The sequence below is a fragment of the Ranitomeya variabilis genome, chromosome 4 (assembly GCF_051348905.1).
Source record: "Ranitomeya variabilis isolate aRanVar5 chromosome 4, aRanVar5.hap1, whole genome shotgun sequence".
In the NCBI taxonomy this organism is placed as follows: domain Eukaryota; kingdom Metazoa; phylum Chordata; class Amphibia; order Anura; family Dendrobatidae; genus Ranitomeya; species Ranitomeya variabilis.
The window spans coordinates 627,580,687-627,597,178 of record NC_135235.1 but is presented as its reverse complement, the minus strand read 5'-3'; the positions used below and the strand labels follow the sequence as shown (position 1 = coordinate 627,597,178).

The 16,492-nt window shown below is 43.6% G+C and overlaps 1 protein-coding gene across 1 annotated transcript in view; it reads left to right on the top strand.

Moving 5' to 3' along the window:
* TRIM16 (tripartite motif containing 16) overlaps positions 1-16,492 on the top strand; it is a 31,482-nt gene that overhangs the window by 12,184 nt on the left and 2,806 nt on the right. The window contains exons 3-5 of the mRNA XM_077253587.1: positions 763-996; positions 1,461-1,632; positions 12,768-12,863. Coding sequence (XP_077109702.1) covers positions 763-996; positions 1,461-1,632; positions 12,768-12,863 — 502 coding nt within the window. The remainder of the gene's footprint in view (positions 1-762; positions 997-1,460; positions 1,633-12,767; positions 12,864-16,492) is intronic.

Below are 16,492 nucleotides of genomic sequence, written 5' to 3'. Positions count from 1 at the left end.
AGATTAGTTTATATGAAAGGGGGTGTAACTGGTGTGAGCCATGTAATGAGTCTGATCACCTGATCTAAATGTCTCATTGGTAACGCCCCTTTCATTTACAATCAGCTCTTGAGGCAGATTTTCAGGAAGATCTATTTCTGGCCCATAGAGCTTAACAGCTCATTTACATATTTAAAAAATGTAGATTCCAGTGGAATAAGACATCGGATCGCGGCTATCAAGGAGTCACTTGATTCAGCTTCCTATGATCTACATTCCCATATAGATGGCTTTGGAGGGATTATCCTACTGACAGATTCCATTTAAGGCTGATCACTCCACTGTCAAGTTTGATGGTCAGATCCACCATTTGTTCTACAAAAAGAGTAGATCAGAAATTTGTCAAACCTGGTGTATTTGGAGCCAGTGTAGACCTTCTTTTGGAAGTACTTAATTTGGTGGCGTATTGTTAAAAATTTAAGAAAGGAAGGAGAGTCTTGATGGACATGGTCAACTATTTCATTGACATTGCCATGCTAGAATTGAAGCGATGAAAACTCTTCTGGATTCCCAGAAGTCACCAAATCTGGGTTCTGCAAAAACCTTTTGAAAACAAACGTCCTAAATGCCAACTGGCTAAAGTTGGTCTGCTTGGTGGTCTAATGGCATACCCAAGCTCAAATGACCTTTTTCGTTATGGGTTCACTATTGGGTAAGGCGATCATTAGTGTCAGATGTTACAGAATTTTGGTAGAACCATTCTCTCTTTTTGCGTATTTGCAGAACTCCGTAGCAGAAGCAAAACGAGCAACAGATCTGCAATTCGAAGAACTTCATGATGCAGTGAAGAAGGCTCATTCCAAAGTCCTAGAATTTCTGGAGCAAAGAGAGCGAGCGGCCATCAACCAGGCTGACGGTATTAAGACCCACCTGGAGCAGAAATGCAATGAACTTCGGAAAATTAAAGCCAAGGTGGAGAGGATTGCAAATCACTCAAGCAACTTCTGTTTCCTTCAGGTATGAAATGCGTGAACATTGAGGCAAGGAGAATTCCCTGTAGGCTTTCACTCAGCTTCCCCAAAACAGCTAATAACTTTTGAAGTTTGGTTTTGTGAAAAATTTTGCACCATTTGGCTCTTAAAGTCTCCATGTTTCCCCGGCACATTCAATTTTGATATGGTTTGTGGTTAAAAATCAGCTGAAAGGAGCTAAAAAAACAAAACAAACTCTCCATTTGGACTAACTCTCTAATCTTTCAGAACAAGACCACTTATTCTCAGTTAACCCACTTTGCAGCCAGAAATAAAGAGTGACCCAGAGGCTGTAGAAGATGAGCTGTTCAAATTTTTTTTTTTAAGGAAAACTAATTGAAAAAAATGATCTTTAGCCAAAAATACATGCATTTAAGTAATAAAAAAAAAAATTTCAATTATGAAATTAACAATTTAAAAAAAAAATGTCTTGCTTTGTGGTTTCCACAGGAATATTGTGAGTTTAAGAAGGCGACTGGAGATGACACCCTCCCCAGCGTTTACATCGGCCTCATAGACAAGCTGTCGGGGATCAGGAAGGTGGTGAATGATTCCACAAAAAAAGTTATTAATGACCTGCAGACATCATACACAGATAACCTTCAGGAGTTTGCTAAGGAAGGTAAGGGAGCAGAATTGCCCTTAAAAGTACATTTTAATCAATAGATGTTGAAATAATAATAAGTTCTACAATTTGATCTGTTTAAAAATAAATGCTCCTGTGCTGAGATCTTATAAGTGTGTAATGGCTGTGCCAGCCCACGCAGAGCTGCTCCAGTTCATGGCCTGCAGATACCGCAGCTCCTAGTCAGGGTGAAGCATATGTCACTTATGATAAGTGAGTATACAGACGTCACAACAGAGGCTCACAACTGCTGCTTTCTGATAACACATTTTCCTGCCTGTTTTATCACAGGAGTAAGTGTTTCAACCATGTCGCCATCACTCTGATCTCATCACAAATCAAGTCAGTGGTTGCCTCACCTACATCACTGACTTGATTTATGAAGATGCAGCGCCCCAGAGTCCTGGTCGTTGCAGTACTGTGGCTCCGCCACTAAGGGGAGCTATGGTACGTCTGATGGCACTGAAGGAGTTCATCTGATCAGGTATCACAGACACCAATACATTTCACCACCGGGCCTCCAGGGGGAGCTAAGGGTTCTATTCATTAGGCCACTCCTCACACACTGGTAAAACTGGGGGTCAGGCAGGAAGTTAGACAGAAAGCTGACTGGGTTGGAACCAGGCAACACCTTGTGGCAGAGGGTGTTGCAGGAGAAGATTCGGTAGGGTCTCTGTCAGGGGTGGGATCCTGACAGAGACTTAGCAACTTGAGAGAACGTAACGGGACCGTGCCTGCTCAGTATAGCGGCGGTGCCCAAGAAGGGATTGGAAGCGAGATAGATTGTGCTGAGTGAGAAACGAGATCAAAGCAACAAGGAGAATACCAGTAGGGGTCGTGCTGAAAGATCGAGGCAACATTCTACTGAGGCGCACAACCGGCGGCCGGAACGCCGAGGGAGTATTACAATATTCAGCTTCAAGCAATACTCTAAACAGCGGCAGGACAGTCAGTCTAAGGCGGGCTGTCTCACCTAAATCACCTATGCAGTCTTGGGGGGCAACTTGTGGAGAGGGGCGACTCTAGGGTCCCGGAAGAGCTCCGAGCCTACCCGTCAAACGGGTGCCGTTCTAACCGTAACATCAGGGAGGGACGGAGAATTAGCAGAACATCATCTAATTGAGTTGTGAGGGAACTTAAGAAACGGACACAACAGTTGTGGGGACTTTCCGTAAGCACAGCAGGGAAGGACCGCAACACATAGCGCTAGAAGGAAGGCACAGATTTCCACCTGTGAAGAGAACTCTGGAGGTGCCATTGGACCGGCCGGACTTGCGCAGCCTGGTTATCCGGATTCCGGACTGAGGACCCAGAGATCTTCAGTAAAGAGGTAAAGAGACTGCAACCTGGTGTCCTCGTTATTCACTGCACCGCACCGCTACAGCTTCACCACCACCATCATCCATTACATCTATTATTCACTGCGCGCCCCTCGGCAGGGTCACGGACCGGGGCCTAGCCACTGTGACAACCCCAGAGCAGAGACTCACAGGCCCGGTACCGGGTACCTCTCGGCCCTGCGGCAGTGGGGGCGCTACAAAGAGCTCACAGGATTGGTGACACCATAGAAACAATCACTCCTGTGATAAAACATGCAAAGCAAGGACCTCCAACGTCGTATTTTCCGAAATACTACCTGTACCACGTGCCACGCCAGAGAGGCAACGGGAGATTAGGGAGGTTAATAAGTGGCTCAAGAATTGGTGTAGGAAGGAGGGGTTTGGGTTCCTGCAGAACTGGGCCGACTTCTCAGTTGGCTACAGGTTGTATGCTAGGAACGGGCTGCACCTCAATGGGGAGGGTGCAGCTGTGCTGGGGGAGAAAATGGCTAGAACGTTGGAGTGTTTAAACTAGGGAATGGGGGGAGGGTATTCATTTTATAGGAGGGGAAGATAGAGACCTGGGGCACAAATAAGGAAGTTGGGGGTGGCGGTGGCATGGGGGGGTGGGGTTAGAACAATTAATAATTTAAGAAAGAATAGAGGTACAGAGAGGAACATCAAGTGCGTGTATACTAATGTCAGAAGCCTCGCCAACAAAATGGAAGAATTAGAACTAATGTTGTTGGAGCATAATTATGACATGGTGGGGATATCTGAAACATGGCTGGATGAGAGCCATGACTGGGCTGTTAACTTGCAGGGCTATAGTCTGTTCAGAAATGACCGAACAGATAAGCGAGGGGGAGGGGTGTGTCTATATGTAAAATCATCCTTAAATGCATCCTGCGTGATAATATAGGTGAATCTAATGAAAATGAAGAGTCCCTGTGGGTGGAGATAAGGGGAGGGGGGAAAAATAATAAATTACTGATAGGGGTTTGTTATAAGTCTCCAAAAATAATGGAAGCAGCAGAGAATATCCTGGTAAATCAAATAGATGAAGCTGCGACTCAAGGAGAAGTCATTATAATGGAGGACTTCAACTACCCTGACATAGATTGGGGAACAGAAACCTGCAGTTCCAGCAAAGGTAATCAGTTTTTGACAACTATGAGAGACAATTACCTTTCACAACTGGTTCAGGACCCAACAAGAAGGGGGGCACTGCTAGACCTAATATTAACCAACAGGCCAGACCGCATATCAAATATAAGGGTTGGGGGTCACTTGGGGAATAGTGATCACAAAATAATAATTTTTCATGTCTCCAAATTTCCAACGGATGAGGGATGATCTTGGTGCAATAAACTGGGACGATATCCTGAGACATAAAAATACACAAAGAAAATGGGAGACGTTTATTAGCATCATGGATAGGACCTGTGCACAGTATATACCGTATGGGAATAAACATACTAGAAATAGGAGGAAACCAATATGGCTAAATAAAGCTGTAAGGGGCGCAATAAGGGACAAAAAGAAAGCATTTAGAGAATTAAAGGAAGTAGGTAGTGAGGAGGCATTAAATAAATACAGAAAATTAAATAAATTCTGTAAAAAGAAAATCAAGGCAGCAAAGATTGAGACAGAGAGACTCCTTGCCAGAGAGAGTAAAAATAATCCCAAAATATTCTTTAACTACATAAATAGTAAGAAACTAAAAAATGACAGTGTTGGCCCCCTTAAAAATAGTCTGGGGGAAATGGTGGATGAGGAAAAAGCCAATATGCTAAATGACTTTTTTTTTTCATCAGTATTTACACAAGAAAATCCCATGGCAGCCAATATGACTAGTGATAATAATTCCCAATTTAATGTTACCTGCTTAACCCAGCAGGAAGTACGGCGGCGTCTAAAAATCACAAAAATTGACAAATCTCCGGGCCCGGATGGGATACACCCCTGAGTACTTTAGGAATTAAGTACAGTCATTGATAGACCATTATTTTTAATCTTTAAAGAGTCCATAATAACAGGGTCTGTACCACAGGACTGGCGTATAGCAAATGTGGTGCCAATAGTCAAAAAGGGGACAAAAACTGAACTCGGTAATTATAGGCCAATAAGCTTAACCTCTACTGTGGGTAAAATCCTGGAGGGCATTCTAAGGGATGCTATACTGGAGTATCTGAAGAGGAATAACCTCATGACCCAGTATCAGCATGGGTTTACTAGGGACCGTTCATGTCAGACTAATGTGATCAGCTTCTATGAAGAGGTAAGTTCCGGACTGGACCAAGGGAGCCCAGTGGACGTAGTGTATATGGACTTTTCAAAAGCTTTTGATACGGTGCCACACAAAAGGTTGATACATAAAATGAGAATAATGGGGATAGGGGAAAATATGTGTAAGTGGGTTGAGAGCTGGCTCAGGGATAGGAAACAAGGGGTGGTTATTAATGGAGCACACTCGGACTGGGTCGCGGTTAGCAGTGGGGTACCACAGGGGTCAGTATTGGGCCCTCTTCTTTTTAACATATTTATTAATGACCTTGTAGGGGGCATTAAGAGCAGAATTTCAATATTTGCAGATGACACTAAACTCTGCAGGGTAATCAATAAAGGGGAGGACAATTTTGTATTACAAGATGATTTATGTAAACTAGAAGCTTGGGCTGATAAATGGCAAATGAGCTTTAATGGGGATAAATGTAAGGTCATGCACTTGGGTAGAAGTAATAGATGTATAACTATGTGCTCAATTCTAAAACTCTGGGCAAAACCGTCAATGAAAAAGACCTGGGTGGATGACAAACTCATATTTAGTGGCCAGTGTCAGGCAGCTGCTACAAAGGCAAATAAAATAATGGGATGCATTAAAAGAGGCATAGATGCTCATGAGGAGAACATAATTTTACCTCTATACAAGTCACTAGTGCGACCACACTTAGAATACTGTGCACAGTTCTGGTCTCCGGTGTATAAGAAAGACGTAGCTGAACTAGAGCGGGTGCAGAGAAGAGCGACCAAGGTTATTAGAGGACTGGGGGGTCTGCAATACCAAGATAGGTTATTACACTTGGGGCTATTTAGTTTGGAACAACGAAGGCTAAGGGGTGATCTTATTTTAATCTATAAGTATATGAGGGGACAGTACAAAGACCTTTTTGATGATCTTTTTAATCATAGACCTGAGACAGGGACAAGGGGGCATCCTCTACGTCTGGAGGAAAGAAGGTTTAAGCATAATAAGACACGCGGATTCTTTACTGTAAGAGCAGTGAGACGATGGAACTCTCTGCCGTATGATGTTGTAATGAGTGATTCATTACTAAAATTTAAGAGGGGACTGGATACCTTTCTGAAAAAGTATAATGTTACAGGGTATATACACTAGATTCCTTGATAGGGTGTTGATCCAGTGAACTAGTCTGATTGCCGTATGTGGAGTCGGGAAGGAATTTTTTTCCCCAATGTGGAGCTTACTCTTTGCCACATGGGGTTTTTTTTGCCTTCCTCTGGATCAACATGTTAGGGCATGTTAGGTTAGGCTATGGGCTGAATTAGATGGACTTAGTCTTCCTTCAACCTTAATAACTATGTTACTATGTAGAACTTAGTTTATAATCCTCAGAACACTCTGCGCTACAACATTTTAGCTTTTTAACCCCTTTCTGCCAGCTGACGGAATAGTACGTCAGCTGGCAGATCCCCTGCTTTAAGGTGGGCTCCGACGGCGAGCCCACCTTAAAGCCGAGACATGTCAGCTGTTTTGTACAGCTGACATGTGCGCACAATGATCGCGAGCGGAATCGCGATCCGCCCGCGCCCATTAACTAGTTAAATGCCGCCGTCAAGCGCTGAGAGCGGCATTTAACTAGCGCTCCCGGCCGCGCGGCCGGGAGTGCTCGCACTGCTGGCCCCCGTCACATGATCGGGGGTCAGCAGTGCATCGCCATAACAACCAGAGGTCTCCTTGAGACCTCTATGGTTGTTGATGGCCGATTGCTTTGAGCGCCACCCAGTGGTCGGCGCTCAAAGTACACCTGCCTTTCTGCTACATAGAGGTGATCTGTATGTCACCTCTATGTAGCAGAGCCGATCGAGTTGTGCATGCTTCTAGCCTCCTATGGAGGCTATTGAAGCATGCCAAAATTAAAAAAAAAAAAAAGTGGTTAAAAATATAAAAAAAATAAAAAATATATAAAAGTTAAAATCACCCCCCCTTTCGCCCCAATCAAAATAAAACTATAAAAAAAATCAAACCTACACATATTTGGTATCGCCGTGTTCAGAATCGCCCGATCTATCAATAAAAACAAAGGATTAACCTGACCGCTAAATGGCGTAGTGAGAAAAAAATCAAAACGCCAAAATTACGTTTTTTTGGTCGCCGCGACATTGCATTAAAATGCAATAACGGGTGATCAAAAGAACGTATCTACACCAAAATGGTATCATTAAAAACGCCAGCTCGGCACGCAAAAAATAAGTCCTCACCCGACCCCAGATCATGAAAATTGGAGACGCTACGGGTATCGGAAAATCGCACAATTGTTTTTTTTTTTTTTTTTTTTTTTTAGCAAAATTTGGAATTTTTTTTCACCACTTAGATAAAAAATAACCTAGTCATGTTAGGTGTCCATGAACTCGTAATGACCTGGAGAATCATAATGGCAGGTCAGTTTTAGCATTTGGTGAACCTAGCAAAAAAGCCAAACAAAAAACAAGTGTGAGATTGCACTTTTTTTGCAATTTCATCACATTTGGAATTTTTTCCCTGTTTTCTTTTACACGGCATGGTAAAACCAATGGTATCGTTCAAAAGTACATCTTGTCCCGCAAAAAATAAGCCCTCACATGGCCATATGGACGGAAAAATAAAAAAAGTTATGGCTCTGGGAAGGAGGGTAGCGAAAAACGAAAACGGAAAAAGCTCCGGGGGTGAAGGGGTTAAAGATGACTTGCCACAAGTGACCAGTTTTTCCTCTTATTTTATCGCCCCCAATCCTCTTATTTTATTTTTTTAATCCGCCATACGGCTCCAGAGATATGCACATTTTGGTTTGATAGAAATTTTTATGGTCTTTACAGTGGGGGTGACATGGCATTGCTCACGGGATCCTCAGGGGTATATATAGATTGTGCTGCATAATTATCTTGTGAGCAATGCCTGCTTAGGAAAGGCTATATAAAAATCAGCACTATAGAAAAAGGCCCATACCCCCTGAACCATATGTCGGATTTAAAAACAAAACCAAAAAAACAGACTTTATCCCGGTTGCTTCCTTTTTAAAGCCATTGGCATAAAGCTAATTGTAGTATGTAGAAAACATGTACAGCGGTATAAATGTACCTAGAGCTTTGTCCTGAGCTTAGAACACAAGCTGCTGGAAAAAAGTTCAGGGAAGTAAATATTTAAATTGTGATTTGATAAATTAATTTACGACCTTGAAAGAAAAGGACAAGTGAATCAGATGAACAGTGAGAACCAGCAACCACACCTAAAGGGAGTGAATACTTTAATAGCCATACATATGTTTAAAAATTGTTCAACTCTTTGTGCAAATGTTAATTGCAAAACAGTTTGTCAAAAAGGAAATTTGACTTAATGTGCACATCAAAAACGGCAGCCACCTTGTGGCTACCAGAGGTATTTTATCTTTATTTTGTCGGAAACTAAAAAACCAAGACAAATATCAAAACTGAATGATGACGACTTGTAAGAATGATGTACAGTTGTGCTCAAAAGTTTACATACATGGCCTTTTTTTCAGAGAATATGAATGAGAACACCAAAACTATTTCTCCACTCATGGTTAGTGGCTGGGTGAAGCCATTTGTCAAACTACTGTGTTTTCTCTTTTTAAATCCTAATGACAAACCCAAAACATCCAAATGACTCTGATCAAAAGTTCACATACCCTGGTGATTTTGGCCTGATAACATGCACAGAAGTTGACACAAATGGGTTTGAATGGCTACTAAAGGAAACATCCTCACCTGTGACCTGTTTGCTTGTAATAGTGTGTGTGCATGAAAGCTGAGTGAGTTTCTGGGATCCAGACTGACTCTTGCATCTTTCATCCAGCCACTGATGTTTCTGGATTGTGAGTCATGGGGAAAGCAAAAGAATTGTCAAAGGATCTATGGGAAAAGGTAGTTGAACTGTATAAGGGTACGTTCACACAGGACTTTTTTGCTGCTTTTTTTTATGCTAATTTAGGTGCGTTATTTTGGTGCGTATTTGGTGCGTTTTTTGGGTACGTTCACACAGGACTTTTTTGCTGCAGATTTTTGCTGCTTTTTTTATGCCAATTTTCAGCTGCTAGGACACCTCACAATGGCTCTTCACACCTCACAATGGCTCTTCACACCTTACTACCAGGAACTCCCTCACAATAGATCACAATCAGGACACCTCACAATGGCTCTTCACACCTCACAATGGCTCTTCACACCTCACTAACCACACCCCTAAGCTCTTGGCTGTGAGATCACTTCCTGCTGGCCATGATTTTCTGCACAAAAAACGCAGCAAATAATGCTACATGCGTTTTTCTGCGTTTTTGCAGCGTTTTTTCATCACCCATTCAAGTCAATGGGTGAAAAAACGCTGCAAAAACGCTGAAAGAAGTGACATGCCCTATGTCCAAAAAAAGCAGCAAAGCAGAAAAAACTGATCAAACAAAAAATCAACGTGTGTGCATGAGATTTCTGAAATCTCATAGGCTTTACTGGTACTGTAAAAAGCAGCTGAAAATTAGCATAAAAAAAGCAGCAAAAAAAAGCAGCAAAAAAGTCCTGTGTGAACGTACCCTAAAACAGGAAAGCGATGCAAAAAGATATCCAAGGAATTGATAATGCCAGTCAGCAGCGTTCAAACTGTGATTAACAAATGGAAAATCAAAACCATGGTCAGGGAGACCAACAAAAATGTCATCCACAACTGCCAGGAAAATTGTGCGGGATGCAAACAAAAACCCACAAATAACATCAGCTGAAATACAGGACTCTCTGAAAACATAATATGGAGGCACTTGAAGAAAAATGAGCTGCATGGTCGCGTCGCCAGAAGAAAGCCATTACTGCACAAATGCCACAAAGTATCTCACCTACAATAAACAGCAGAGACAAGCCTCAAAACTTCTGGAACAAGGTAATTTGGAGTGGTGAGACCAAAATTTTACTTTTTGGCCACAACCATAAACAATACATTTGGAGAGAGGTCAACAGGGCATATGATGAAAGGAACACCATTCCTACCGTAAAACACTGAGGTAGAGCGTTGATGTTTTGGGGATGTGTGAGCTTCAAAGGCACAGGAAAGCTGGTCAAAGTTGAAGGAAAGTTTGAATGTAGAATGTAAATGCAAATACTGGAGGCAAACTTGCAATCACCAGCCCGGAAGCTGCGCGTGGGACGTACTTGGACGTTCCAACATGACAACGATCCAAAACACAAGGCCCAGTTGACCTGTCATTGGCTACAGCAGAACAAAGTGAAGGTTCGTGAGTGGCCATCTCAGTCTCCTGATGTCAATGTCATTGAGCCACTCTGGGGTGATCTCAAGTATGCAGTTCATGCTCGACGGCCCAGGAATTTACAGGAACTGGAGACCTTTTGCCAAGAAGAGTCAGGGTCATTTGGATGTTTTGGGTTGTCATTATGATTTAACCCCAAGGGTGGTTTGCACGTTAATGACCGCGCCAATTTTTACAATTCTGACCACTGTCCCTTTCTAAGGTTATAACTCTGGAACGCTTCAACAGATCCCACTGATTTTGACACTGTTTTCTCGTGATGTATTGTACTTCATGATAGTGGTAAAATTTCTTTGATATTACCTGCGTTTATTTGTGAAAAAATAAAATCAAATTTGACAAATTTTGAACATTTCGCAATTTTCCCACTTTGAATTTTTATGCCCTTAAATCACAGAGATATGTCACACAAAATACTTAATAAGTAACATTTCCCACATGTCTACTTTACATCAGCACAATTTTGGAACACAAAATAGTTTTTTGTTAGGGAGTTATAAGGGTTAAAAGTTGACCAGTAATTTCTCATTTTTACAACACCATTTATTTTTTTAGGGACCACAGCACATTTGAAGTCACTTTGAGATGTCTATATGATAGAAAGTACACAAGTGTCACACCATTCTAAAAACTGCACATCCCAAGGTGCTCAAAAAAAAAAAGAACATTTAACTTTTTTTCACAAAAAACAAATTGGAGCCGAATTAAATTTATTTTCCCAAGGGTAACAGGAGAAATTGGACCCCAAAAGTTGTTGTACAATTTCTCCTGAGTCCATCATTACCCCATCATTACCCCATATGTGGGGGGTAAACCACTGCTTGGGCGCATGGCAGAGCTCGGAAGCGAAGGAGTGCCATTTGACTTTTCAATGCAAAATTGACTGGAATTGAGATGTGATGCCATGTTGTGTTTGGAGAGCCCCTGATGTGCCTAAACATTGAAACCCCCCACAAGTGACACCATTTTGGAAAGTAGACCCCCTAAGGAACTCATCTAGATGTGTGGTGAGCACTTTGACCCACCAAGTGCTTCACAGAAGTTAATAATGTAGAGCCATAAAAAAATCATATTTTTTCACAAAAATGATCTTTTCGCCCCTATTTCTTATTTTCCCAAGGGTAACAGGAGAGATTGGACCCCAAAAGTTGTTGTCCAATTTGTCCTGAGTATGTCGATACCCCATATGTTGGGGTAAACCACTGTTTGGGCGCATGGGAGAGCTCGGAAGGGACGGAGCACTGTTTTACTTTCTCAACATAGAATTGGCTGGAATTGAGATCGGACGCCATGTCGCGTTTGGAGAGCCCCTGATGTGCCTAAACAATGGAAACCCCCAATTCTAACTGAAACCCTAATCCAAACACACCCCTAACCTTAATCCCAACCATAAATGTAATCCAAACCCTAACTTTAGCCCCAACCCTAACCCTAATGGGAAAATGGAAATAAATACATTTTTTTTTTTTTTTTTTTTAATTATTATTTTTCCCTAACTAAGGAGGTGTTTGATTTACTTTTATAGTGGGGTTTTTAGCGGATTTTTATGATTGGCAGCCGTCGCACACTAAAACACGCTTTTTATTGCAAAAAATAGTTTTTGCGTTACCACATTTTGAGAGCTTTAATTTTTCCATATTTTGGTCCACAGAGTCATGTGAGGTCTTGTTTTTTGCGGGACAATTTGACGTTTTTACTAGTACAATTTTCGGGCACGTGACATTTTTTGATCGCTTTTTATTCCGATTTTTGTGACGTAGAATAAACGAAAACCAGCTATTCATGAATTTCTTTTGGGGGGTGTTATACCGTTCTGCGTTTGGTAAAATTGATAAAGCAGTTTTATTCTTCGGGTCAGAATGATTACAGCGATACCTCATTTATATCATTTTTTTAATGTTTTGGCGCTTTTAAACGATAAACTATTTTATATAAAAAATTATTTTTGCATCGCTTTATTCTGAAGACTATAACTTTTTTTATTTTTTCGCTGATGATGCTGTATGGCGGCTCGTTTTTTGCGGGACAAGATGACGTTTACCATGTTTATATCCGTCTTTTTGATCGCGTGTTATTCCACTTTTTGTTTGGAGGTATGATAAAGCGTTTTTTTATTGTTTGTTTTTTTTTTCACTGTGTTCACTGAAGGGGTCAACTAGTGGGACAGTTTTATAGGTCGGGTGGTATCTGCAGTGTTGATTTAAGGTCAATGATTGATTTTTTTTTTTTTTTTTTTTTTCTTCCCCACACTTCTTTTTTTTTGCAGAAGACGTCAGGATAAAGACCATGGTATCTGCAATTGTTTCCAAAAACCACAAGATAACGGCTCCCGACCCCTCAACGAGAGATGACTTTCTAAAGTGTAAGTGCTCGGATGTGCTCTCTACTCCTGGCAATCAATAACCGTTTAGAATCTTAATCTGAAAAGTTAGAATTTTGCAAATTTTGTGAGAAAATACTATCCCTGAGATACTGAAGCCACACCCGTGTCTTATGTGGAAATGGAAGCTGTAGAAGTTGCGGGAGGTGGGCATTTTAATAAGAGTTGAATCGACAAGTCAGTAATCTGTGGTCTCCGGACGGGAGACCTGAGAACCACCTCCTGATTCACCGTATCTGGTGCAACATCATATGTGCTTCACACCTCAATGATGTCACGCCAGGCCGGCTAATTATAAATAAAAGAAGAGCCTGTCAGGTACCAGGTGGTTCTCAAGACTCTACTCCAGTGATCATTGATACTACCGACCAGTGGCGTAACTACAAAGTGAGGGGCCCCGATGCGAATGTTCAAATGGGGCCCCCCCCCGCGCCAAAATATTTCCCACCGAAATTCACATTTTACCTATTCATTTCGCACACTATAGTTTTGTTGCTTTGTTGTATAGTCTGACCTAATACTACCCTGTAATCGCTGAGAAAAATGATTTTATAACTAACAAGTCCCTATACTAATTATGGTGATGTCTTCGGAAGTGCAGACTCTGGGCGTTCATGTCCTTCCTCGTTCTCATTCCAAGCGCACTCCCGGCGTTTGAAATCTGTGTGCTGTTTCTTCCTTGTATGACGCTGGAGTGCATCATTTCCGGACCTGTGCAGTGTGGGGGTGTATTGGGTGTACTGGTCGGCTCCGGAGCATACGCACTGCACATTCGGAAGCTGGCAAGTACACCCAATACTCCCCCACAGTGCACATGCTGGGCTCTGCCCACAGCCGTGTACCATTCTTCCCGACTCGGAAATTTTACAGCCTGTACACACGCGGCTTCGCTCCGTGAACCCTGTACACACACGGCTCTGCTCCGTACACCTTGTACACACGCGGCTCTGCTCCTTACACCCGCGGATCTGCTCCGTACACCTCATACACACACGGATCCACTCCGTACACCTCACACACACACACACACAGCTCCGCTCCATACACCCCATACACACGCAGCTCCGCTCCATACACCCCATACACACGCGGCTCCGCTTCGTACACTCCATACACACACGGCTCCACTCCGTCCACCCCGTACACATGCGCCTCCGCACACCTTGTACACAAGCGGCTCCGCTCCATACAACTCGTAAACACGCAGCACCACTCCATACACCCCATACATACACGACTCCGCTCACCTCTTTCACACTCGGCTCAGCTTTGTACACCTCGTACACACCTGACTCCACTCCGTACACCTCATACACATTGCTCCACTACACACATACACGGCTCCGCTCTGTACACCTTGTACACACACCTGGCTCTGCTACATCCACACTATAAACCCCTCCTGACCCCACACAAACTTCCCCTCAGTCAGCACCATGACAATCAGCACAGCAGAGTTCTGCATACAATTAATTGAGACATCAGTAGGTTAAGTGTTTTTGAATATCCATATTGAATCAGGAGCCCCATATAATCCTGCATAAAGGTTAATAATGGCCCCATAAGATGCTCCGTAGACACATTTGCCCAATATAGTGCTGCAGAAACGTTGATTATGGCCCCATAAGATGCTCCATAAAGATATTTGCCCCATATAGTGCTACAGAAACATTGATTATGGCCCCATAAGATGCTCCATACAGACATTTGCCCCATATAGTGCTGCACAAACGTTATGGCCCCATACCGATGCAGCGCCCCCACGCGTGGGGCAATGGGAATACTCGGCACCGGGTCCTTCGTCTGCTCTGAGGATGTCACGGTGGCACGACCCGGTCCGTGGCCCCAGTGTGGGGACATGCACTTGAAGTGGTTGGAACTGTTGTTGTAGTTTGTAGTAGTTGTTTGTACGGTGTTCTTGACGCCACCTGTGGTATTCGGTCAGGATGACCGATGCTGCTTGGGGGTCCGCTGGGGTGATGTTATGGCAGCTAGATGGTATACCTTCCCACAGGTGAAGTATGTCCCCATGGCTTCCCAGTAAGGTAGATGGTGATGGTGTAGGTCGCAGTAAATAACGAGGACACAAGGTTGCAGTCTCTTTACCTTTTACTGTAGACATCAGCGTCCACAATCCAGAGCACTGCTAACAGGGCTGGCTGAGTCTGGCCGGTCCAAAGGCACATCCAGAGTTCCCTTTGAAGGTGGAAATCAGTAGACTTCCTACTAGCGCCTGTGTGTTGTAGTACTTCCCTGCTGAGCACCACGGGATAGTCCTCACAACTGTCGTGTATGTTTCTGACATTCTCTCTCCGTCCCCCAGATGGTATGGATAGGACGACCCGTATGATGGGGTAGGCCTGGAGCTATTTTATAGGGACCCTAGAGACGCCCCTCTCCCACAATTTGCCTCCGTTGTCTTCATTAGGTATTAAGGCTGGGCAGCCAACTTCGAATTAACTGTCCTGCCGTAGTTCAAAGTAATGCGTAGAGCCAATTACTCCCTCGGTGTTCCGGCCACCGGCTAAGCGCCTCAGAAGGAGGCTGCCGATCTCGGGGCAGACCCTCCTCCCGGTATTATCTCCTTGTGCTGTGATCTCGTTTCTCACTCTCCACAATCTACTTCGCTTCGTGTCCTTTCTTAGGATGCTGCCGCAATGAAGTGCAGGCGCAGCTCCGTAACGTTCTAACTCTCGCTCTGTCTCCGTCAGGATCCCACCCCTGACAGGGACCTCTGTCTGCAGCTCAGATGTTCCTCCTTCTCCCCCTGTCTGCCTGACAGGTCTTCCCTGGGTCAAACCCAGTAGCGTTCTGCCTCGCTTCCCATCCAACCCACCAGTTTTACCCGTGTGTGACTGTGATACCTGGTCAGGTGAACTCCTTTAGTGCAATCAGACGAAACATCGCCCCCCTGGTGGGAGAGAGAACGCTACTGCAAAGACCAGGACTCTGGGGCGCTGCACAGACACTTGCCCCGTTATAGTGCTGCACAAACATTATGGCCCCATAAGATGCTCCATACAGACACTTGCCCCATCCTGTCATAGAAAAAATGCGGCAGCACTCACCGATCCTGGAGTGAGGAAAGTCTTTATTGAGACATGTGCTGATACATTTTCACGGCTTGGGGGATGTGCAGTGATAGCAGGAATGTGCAGGGGTCGACGACGGCCGTTTCGCGCTGTGTCTAGCGCTTCTACGGGTCCATGTCTGTTCGGACGTGACGCCGGGGGAAATAGGGAAACATCTAAGCCCCACCTCCGTCACTTACCAATCAGACATGAGAAAGTGCATAAATATGAAAACATGTAAAAACAATAACAGTGCTATAGTATAGTGCTGCACAAACGTTATGGCCCCAGAGATGCTCCATACAGGCAATTGCCCCATATAATGCTGCACAGATGTTATGGCCCCATAAGATGCTCCATACAGGCACTTGCCCCATATAATGCTGCACAAATGTTATGGCCCCATAGATGCTCCATACAGGCACTTGCCCCATATAATGCTGCACAAATTTTATGGCCCCATAAGATGCTCCACACAGACAGTTGCCCCATTTGCTGTTGCTGCGATAAAAAAACAAAACACATACTCGCCTCTGTCAC